We start from the raw sequence: 9,877 nt of genomic DNA on the forward strand, positions 1-9,877 counted from the left end.
GACTAGTTTGAAACATTCAATTTGATGTCTCTTAGTGGCTCTTTCTTTTAATGTTGGATGACATTTATGTACTGAGTTTAAATCTATAATGAATTTGATTTATGTTTTATATGTTCTTCCGTACGACCGACTGTTCCCGCCCCGTTTTCAACGGGCTAGCCGGGCCAAGTCGTGACAAAAAGTATCTTTTTGAGTATTTTTGTGTCTTTTCTATTATCTAGGAAGTATTTGTTTTTGCTAGAAAAAATTTGGGTCCCTTCCCAAATGTTCTCTTGTATCAACTAGAGAGGGAGTTGAAGGTTAACTTCAATTATGGATGTCAACCTTAGAGACTAAAAGATTTCATTTGAGTAGATCTAAAATTGAATATAGGGAGTGTGATTTTAGTAATAATAGATATAGTTGGGGGATTGTGACATTGGATGATCAAGTCATTTATAAGAGTACATGTTTCAGATATTTGGGGTCTATTGTTCAAAGTGATTGTGAAATAGATGGAGATATTATTAGTAGAATTCAAGTTGGATGGTTGTAGTGGAGGAATGCATCGGGCTTATTGTGTAATAGAAAAGTCCCTCTCAAAATTAAGGAAAATTTCTAAAAGATGGTAGTGAGACCAATGCTTTATGGTGCAGAATGTTGGCCATTAAAAGCGAAGCATAATATAAGTTATGTGTTGTAGAGATGAGGATGCTTAGGTGGATGAGTGGCTTTAATCTTAGAGACAAGATCCAAAATAAGCATATACGTGAAAAGGTTGGAGTAGCTCCAGTGGAAGATAAGATTAGAGAGAGTTGTCTTAGATGTTTTGATCACATAAAATAACGGTCTTTCGATGACCGTGTTAGAAAAGTAGATGTATTAGATTTGACTTATGTTAAGAAAGGTAGAGATAGACCTAAAAAGGCTTTAGAAAATAATCAAATATTAGAAATGACGTTTTTAATTAGATTTAGATTAGAATTTGGCTTTTAATAGGACACAATGGAGAAAAAGAATTCATATAGCCGACCCCACATAGTGGGAAAAATGCTTGTTGTTGTTTAATGAGTAAACACCATAAGTTATAAGTCTTTTAATCTCTATTGACTTATGCCTAACACTAATTTCTTTATAAACTGTGCACATTCATCTAGGATATTCAAAAAATAATTAACCTCCTCCTAAGATGAGAAAAGTCCATTATATATATATATATAGAGAGAGAGAGAGAGAGAGAGAGAGAGATGTTGCTTATTATACATCCTATCATCGACTATGACAATATCATAAAGCTAAGATTAAGAAAGTGGGGAGAGGGAGGGATAGACCTAGGGCTATAAGTAAACCAATGCACTAAATTAAAACTTGAACAAGACTTGATTAATACTCATTCATATTCTTAGTAATTAAACAAGTTCTAATGATTTCTTAAAACTCAAAGGCTAAATAAATTGTGTTTGAACACAAATCAATTCATTTATTTATGATCATGAAAAAGGTTGTTTATTCTACAACAAGTAACTTCTTAATAGCATGATATTAAACTCCATGATAGCTCAGATATTACTCAAATAAATTCTGATAAAATATTACTTATCTACTTTTAATATATTAATTAGTTATTTATTAGTTTAGGTTACTTTCTCAGTTAACGTTTCTTATTACTACACAAATACATTTCATTATATTAGCATATCCTTTCAAGGTTATAAGTTTCATCACTTTCAGTTTCCCTAGTTACCTGAGGTTCCCTGCGAAGGAAGGATGCATTGAGCTCATGATTTTCATGAACAAACCTGTAAGAACTGAGCACATCTTCTATTTTTCTCCTTCTCAACCAACCTACAATTGATGCAATCGGCGAGCAATTTATGAGCGTATCTCATAAACCTAGATGCATATTCAAAAACACGCTAGGTGAGAATTAAAGCATGCCCGCATGAGAAAGGTGAAAGGCCAAGAGACTCGAATGAAGTCTTGATCAGTAAGAATTTCAAATCCTATAACTCTTGTTTTGATTTCATGACAAAATATATTAAACAACATGATTTCTCTCCCTACAATTGGCATCACTTTTATCTCTAAATTATAAACCCTCGGTTCAAAACAAACGACATATACTCTTTCTTTCTTTCATAGAGAATAATAACATAGTTTGTCATCTACTTTCAAAGGAATAATTATTTAGCTTTAAAGTATTTATATTGTAACATAAATGATGCATGCAAATTTCAGTTTATTTTAATTTTTTTTATTGTAATTTGAATGCTATAGTTTTTTTTTATTTTGTTATGCTACCCTATGATTGAAAGCATCCAATGATCATGAGTAGGTAGTGCTTGGACTTGGCAAACTTTGGGTGTGCTAGCTATTTGGGTTCTTTGGTCTTTGGACTGTTGGTTGCTTCTCGGGTTGGGCTTGGCTGCTCGGTTTTGGGCTGTGTTTTTGGGAGCTGCTTTGTTCTAGCTCATTAATACTTGAGCTGTTGTTTTAGCTCATTATTATGGAAAGTTATCCCACATTTTAGCTCATTATGTGGAGTGGATTCTTGCCCTTTCCCCTTCTCTGTGGCCCTTCGTTTTTTCCCCTCCTGGTTCTTCTTCCCGTGGCCGGTTCCTTCCCCTTTTTGGTTGTCTGTTCTGGTTCACCTGACTGCCTATTCTGGTTCCCCTGGCCATCCGTTCCTTCCCCCTTTGCTGCCTTTTCCGATTTTCTATGTGGCTGTTCGGGTGTTGTTCTGGACTGAATGTTGGCCTTCCATTTCCCCTTACCTGATTGGTTCGGTTGGAGGTGGTTTGGCTATTTGGCTGCCCCTTGAGGTGTTTTGAAGCATAAAAGGTTGTTGAATATTTGAACAAAGTCTCTTAAAAAAATCTGAGGGTTTCTTCCTTCTTGGAAAAGCTTGAGAGCTTGTTCCATTTCTCTCTTCCTCCCTATTATTTCATCTTGGGCTTCTAACCTCTTTCTTCTCTCCAAAAGTTCCACTCCACTTGTATCTTTCTCCTTGAGCTATTGGAGGTGTTGGTTGGCTGATTGGGTAACATTTATCGGAGGAGTTTTAGTGGACGTTGGACATTGTAGCTGTGGTGGACCCTTGGTTTGCAAGCCCTTAAGCACATCTTTGATATTGCCTGCTATTTCATTGCATGTGAGGAAACCGTTTGTCGGTTGTTCTGAGGGTAGTGGTTTTTATTTTTAATTTTGTTTCGTCTGTTTGGCTTTCGTTTGTTTTTAAAGCTTGTTTGGATGTTGGTATTCTAAATGTTGAATCGAGTCATGTTCTACTAGTCTTGGTGTTCTCCTCTCTTGGCTCTTTCTAATCTAGTTGCCTGCATCAATAAATCACACAGAATATCACAAATAATATATTTACAAAATTTTCAAACATTAATGCTCCTACATCAGGTGGTAAAAATATCACTAATTCCTTATGTGTAGTATGATACAAAATGTTGTCATGAATTTCATATCTAGTATATATGCCATAATAATAGTATAACATAAATGTTATGATTGAATAGTGTTAAATATTAAGTATGTCAGTGCCTCGTCTCAACATTGCAATTGGTCATAACCTATAGCTCTTGATTTGTAACAAATAAAAATAAATTCTAGTGTCGACTTCTGGTAGTCAAACCATAGATGATACTCAAGTGGAAGTTGTCGCTGGTATGGTTACAAATGTTCTTGGAGGAGTTGTGAAAGCTATTAATGATAATAATCAAGAGAACCACTTCAATAGGAGTAAAAGAAAGAGAAGTTGAATGTTGTAAAACTAAAAAATGGTATTGAAAGGTACACAGCAATCATTGCAATTTATAAATAAATAAGAATGGCAAATTCAAGGTGATCCACTTTCCACCCTCAATGAATTTAAAACATCTTATTTCTAGTTAATTTTTTATTTATAGTAAATCATCTTCACTTCTATGAGATCAAATACTGTAACCATTTTGAAGAGTTAGTGTAACCTTACTTCCTAATGATTTTTTTTTTAATAATTAGTCTATTATTAGTAAAACTGCTTATTGACTTGATGCAATCCATTATTATCTCTCCATTTCAAGGAACAACATTCCTGGTCCTTATTTAGGTCATATGACTGTAAAAATTCATGATTGAGACTTATTTATTATCTTATTTAATTGTTGTAAAATATTTAGATAATAATTTCATATTTATTAAATTACTTATTCATTTTGACAAGTAAATTATTTATCAATATACCGAGTCCAGTAATCCGTTTATTTTTTAGCTCAACCTTTTCAAGTACTCCAATTATTTTAGTCAAGCCCTAATTATAGTAAAATCTTAAAAAGACAAGTACGAGCATATTTATAAAAGCTTGGCCCAAACTCAAGCCAAATGTGAACAACTTGTAGTACATGACCAAGCCAAGTCCAATTCATAACGCACTCAGCTCGCTTGGCTCAATCACAGCCTTAAAATGTGTCAAGAGGAATTAGCAGGGATGCACAATAAGGGAAAGAGAAGCAGAGGACTAGAACAACCAGATAGTAAGGTGGTGGGTCAATTGATGACAAGAACACCAGGAAACCACTAATAAGAGTAAAAAAGAGTTGTTACATGTTTCAGGTAGCCTAAGAGACAAGTGAAAGGCAAAATCAAACAATTATAGACCACCCACACCTCTTTCAACAAACATCAGATCTTTTTAATATAGAGTCCAACCTAATTAAAGAATTTTATAACTATTGAGGTCACAATGTCCTTGATCCAAACAAGAATTACAACCCCATGGTCAACTTCTTAATGCTAATGTTACTTATTCCATTTACTGAGTAGGGCTGGAGCTTGACACCACAAATTAGAGACAGCCATGTTCAAGTTCAGGAAAATGGATGATAGCTTTAGGAAACTAAAGATGAACAAGACGCTAATAAGCCGTTAAAGAACAAACATTTTATATATTTTAAGAAATATAAAGAAAACATTTTGCCACAAACAAGCGTTTAAGACTAACCAGGAGATAAACACATTGGCGACATGAGAAGGTAATTGATGAGATGAGTGGTTACTACACAACAAATACTGGTTCTAATAAAAATCTCAGCAATAATGAAATTCCTTAAACACAAGTGGCGAACAATTTTTAGAGGCAAGAATCAGCAGAACATACTTATCAAGAAGCCAATAACACCTGCGGTAAAAGTTTGGATCATCCTCCCCACGTGCATAGTATACATGGATCCTTTCTTCGTTACCAATCTGTAATCAAAATTTATAGAAAAGGACCTTTGAGGATGTAGATATGCATTTACTTAAAAAATATCATTCTCAGCAACCACTCCAAATTTTCTTAACGTAGTAAAGCATATATGTACAAATTAAAACCATAATCAATGAAAAAGCTGCCCAGAGTGGAAAGGGGACAACCAATTGAACAAGCTAGAGCAGCATAGATACCAACGGATTGGTTTTAACTTAAAAAAAAAAACAATATATGGAGGTAAAAAAAAAAAAGTAATTTAGTACACCTTATAATCAAAAACTATTAGTAAGCTTCAAATTTCATCAATATTAAAGAAAGTGAACAAAAAGCCTGTACAAAATCCAAAACATATGTATTTCAACCATACAAAACAGAAATTTCATATGACAATTTTTGGGAAGAAAACAAGATTATATATTGTGTAAGGGTGCTTCAAAGAGATGAAATGTGCATACTTGCTCAAATGGTCTACTACTACCACGATCATTGAAAACCCTTCTAATCATGGCAACCCTTCGATGAAATCCATTGTCACTTTCTTCCACACCCTCTCTGATAGGGCTAAGGGTTGTAGTAACCCTACTAGCATCATGGCTAAGTAATTATGCTTTTGGCACACATCGCATTTGGCCACCCAGTTCTCTACATCGCGATGCATCCCTACCCAATATAACTCTGTTGATAATTGACTATATGTCTTCTTAACTCCGGAGTGCCCTCCTATCGCACTGCCATGAACAGCTTATAGTAGTATGAGAATACAACCCGAGGTCCGAGGTAACACAAACCTCCTATAATATAGTAACTCTCTCCTTCAAAACATAACATGGGTAATTGTTTAGATCCTTCAGTAGCTCGTAGCTCCTCTCTGATCTTCCTCAACTCTTCATTCTGCTCATTATCAAGTCTTAATGCCTCCCAATCTACCAACAATGGTACTAACAAGACCGCCAATTGAGGTCACTAGACTCTCCTGGACAAAGCATTTGTTGCCTTATTTTCTTGTTCTGACCGGTATTGAATCTCAAAATCATATCCAAGTAATTTGGATAGCCATCTCTGGTGCTCAATGACCATCTGTTGTTCCAACAAAAACTTCAGGCTCATCTGATTTGTCCTGACTATGAAATGTCTAACATATAAGGCTACCACTTCAGGATAGCCAAGACGATCTCCATCAGCTCCCGCTCATACACAGACTTGAGCTTTGCCTTGGTTGTGAGCACCTGGCTGGCCTCTGATCTAGCATGAATACTGCTCCTAACCCATAACATGATGCATCCGTCTCCACCACAAATGATCTCATAAAATCTGGGAATGCTAGCACAGATATATTGTGCATCACTGTCTTCAACTCCTGGAAGGCTCAGGTCACTCCTCCCCCCACTCAAAATTATCTTTTTTCAATTGCTTCGTTAAAGGTCTTGCTATAATACCATATCCCTTCACAAACTTCTGGTAGTAACCGATGAGCCCTAAGAACCCCCGCAGCTCCCTCAGGTTCTCAGGAAGAGGCTAGTCCACCATGGCCAGAATCATGGACTGGTCAGCCAACCCCTCTCTCTGGACACTACATGCCCTAAATACTCCATCTGTCATTAACCAAATCTGCACTTTTTTCAGTTGGAAAACAGTTGACTCTCCCTCAATGTCTCTATGACAGCCTTCAAGTGCTTCAGTGTTTTACCTCTGTCTTGCAATATATCAAAATGTCATCAAAAAATACTAGGACAAACCTTCGGAGATATGGCTGGAACACTGAGTTCATAAGTGATTGGAAGGTGGCAAGGCATTGGAGAGGACAAAGGGCATCCCCAGGAACTTGTAGTGCCTTTCATGTGTCCTGAAGGTCGTCTTGTGCATATCTGTTGTCTTCATCCTGATTTGATGGTAACCCGACTTCAAATCAAATTTGAAGAAGATCACAGCTCCAAATAACTCATCCAAGAGTTCATCTATCACGAAAAATTGAAATTTCTCTAGCATTGTTTCCTTGTTTAAAAAGCCTTGTAATCTATACAAAACCTCCAGTTGCCATCCTTCTTCTTCACCAATACCGGGCTATAGGACTCACACTGGGTCTAATGATCCATGCATCAATCATCTCCTTGATCAACCTCGTTATCTCATATTTCTAGATGTGGGGGTAACGGTATGGTCTGACACTGATCGGAGAAGTCCCTTTTTTCAAGTTGATGGCATATTCGTGCTTTCAAGGCAGTGGTAACCGGACCGGTGGCTTAAATACATCCTAATATTATTGCAAAATCTGTTGGACCCCCACTAGAACTTCCCTTGCCGTCTATTTTAGAACCCCTTCTATGCTTTGCAACTCTACCAAATATCCCAGCTTGCATCCTGGATTGTCCTGAGCATGGTCTTACATAAGCCGGCATACCCTTGAAGCATTACCTTTTTTGCCTTCCACCTGTGTCTCCATGGTCAATGATTTTCAGTTCACCTTCATATCCCCATAGTATGTAGCCACTTCATCCCTAAAATCACATCCGTACTTCCCAAGTCCAGGGGAAGGGAGTCTTCCACCACCTAAATATCCTACAAGGTCATCACCACCCCTTTACATATCCCCTGCTCCTCTCTATCTTGCATGTTTCCATCATCACCCCACACCCTTCCATCCAGGCTAACTTCAACCTCAATCGGTCCACCACCCAATTTGAGATGAAATTGTGCAACTCAACAATCCACCAAAACTACCATAGATTGCTCTCCAATTTTCCCCCATAACTTTCATAGTGTGATTTCGAGTAAATCCCGCCCAATTTCATAGTGTCCGCGACATCCAAATGCGACTGCTTTGTCTCCTCCAATACATCCTCCAACTCGTCCTTGCTCTCCTCTTCCCCTTCACAGACCATCAAGACTTGAAGGAGGCGATTCTTACACCTATGCCCGGGTATAGATCTCTCATCACACCTGAAGCATAGCCCTTTCGCCCGCCTATTCTGCACTTATGGTTCTGTGAGGCATTTTAAATTGCTTCCAGGATGAACTCTATTGCTCTTCTCCTTAGGTGCTTCCCTCTGAAATGATATTATCTGGGTCCTCAGTGCTACGGTTGTAGAGCTGTTTCTGTAAGCCCCTCACATGGGGTTTCCCTGGCTGGCCTTCTCCCTCTGATGTTTCTCCTCCACCTTTTGTATTAGCTCCATTATCTCTCTTAGCCTTCTAGACCTCAGCACCCTAAGCTCTTCCCTTATGTCTTCCCTAAATCCCTTCATGAAATTTCCTTTCAACCCTTCCTCAAAAATTCCCCTCAGTCTATCTGACAGCAGCTCAAACTTCTCCCGATACTCTATGTCGGTCCCATCTTGAGTTAAAGCATAGAATTTTTCGTGGAGGTCCCCTTCGCGAATGGCTCGAAAACATTCAAAAAAAACGATCATTAAATTCTCCCCAGGAAAAGATCAGATATCTAGCTTCTCTCCACTAAAACCAAGCCACTGCTTTTCCTTCCAAACATATTCATAACGCCATGAGGTTCTTCTCCTTCCGTCAGACCATTGATGGCAAAGTAACACTCCACCCGATACACCCAACTTTGAGCGTATTCCTCTCCGAAGATCGGCATCTTTAACTTCCTCGGCCTATATCCGTACCCCAATGGCTTCTTCCTTTGTTAGCTCCTCCTATGTAGTGGTGGTGTGATTCTCTCCCTTCTTCCCCTAGCAGATTTGGACCCCATGATTTGGCCCCACCATTGCTTCCTCCGATCCACCTTCCTTCCTGCCCAGTTGGTCTCCAAAAGGGTTTGGTCTCCCCCCCTTTCTACTACCCTTTCTTCTGGATACCTCGATGCACCTCCCCTTGGAATCCCTTCAGATGGTCCTTTAGGGAAAACGGCAAAACGCTGTCCACTTCCTCATCCTCCTCCTGAACTTTCTTACCTTTCCAATCAGGCCTAGGAGTAGATGGTGAAGCCTTTCATTACATCTCAATCAATTTTTTCATCATGCCTTCAATGTTTCCAAAACGCCTCTACTTGGAGGAAACCCTTCCCTCCATTACAGAAGATCTTTCCTTCGTTCTAGAATGTTTCTCCTGCATCCTAGCCCTTAAGTTGTTCCATTTCAATCTCACAAGCTTCCATCTTCTTTGCTTCCATTCACAAATTTTGGACTCCAAACTGCAAAAAACAATAAAAAATACTTGGTTAATCTATCCTCCAAACAGCAAAAATCAGCAAGGTGGAAAAACAATTTCAGCATAAATCAGTGATGGGGACTTCAACTTTCAACCTAAGACACCGCTATAATACCAATTTGAAATGCCTTGGAGTCAAACTCAGCAAGGAAAGCAGGAAATTCAACAAAAAATAGCAAAAAAGAATAGATTTAGGATGAACAATTAGTTAATTTTGAATAACTTAATAAGAAATAAAACAGACAAATGATCTACAATTAGAAGAGGTAGATCGTCTCTCCTCATCAACTTGGACGCCGCTAGAAAACCCTCACAGAAAACTACATTAGAAAAAACTTAATCAAAACCTAAGCCTAAACAAAATAGTAATCCCTATATAAGCCTCTACTCTTCCCCCCAAAAAAGCCCTAAGAAATCTCTTTTGCCTTAATTAATTCCCTCCCTATTTTGAATTCAAATTCTCTTCATTAATTCATTATTTAAACCTCCTAGCATATG

The 9,877-nt window shown here is 37.8% G+C and overlaps 1 protein-coding gene across 4 annotated transcripts in view; it reads right to left on the bottom strand.

Annotated features, from left to right (window-relative positions):
• Nucleotides 1-9,271, bottom strand: part of LOC110109290 (calmodulin-binding transcription activator CBT-like) — a 142,168-nt gene extending 132,897 nt beyond the window's left edge. The window contains exons 1-3 of one of the 4 annotated variants that reach the window (XM_028692354.1): nt 6,952-9,240; nt 5,123-5,211; nt 4,967-5,020 (exon numbers count right to left, since the gene is read on the bottom strand). In XM_028692354.1, the coding sequence (XP_028548187.1) occupies nt 4,967-5,020; nt 5,123-5,211; nt 6,952-7,053 (245 nt within the window). In that variant the 5' untranslated portion in view covers nt 7,054-9,240. Of the gene's footprint in view, nt 1-4,966; nt 5,021-5,122; nt 5,212-5,670; nt 5,737-6,951 lie in introns of those variants that run through there. The other 3 variants (XM_028692356.1, XM_020840285.2, XM_028692355.1) reach the window with 3 other exon arrangements.
• Between the last annotated feature and the right edge of the window lie 606 nt (nt 9,272-9,877).

Source organism: Dendrobium catenatum, unplaced genomic scaffold (assembly GCF_001605985.2).
Source record: "Dendrobium catenatum unplaced genomic scaffold, ASM160598v2 original_scaffold_183010, whole genome shotgun sequence".
NCBI classification, from domain to species: domain Eukaryota; kingdom Viridiplantae; phylum Streptophyta; class Magnoliopsida; order Asparagales; family Orchidaceae; genus Dendrobium; species Dendrobium catenatum.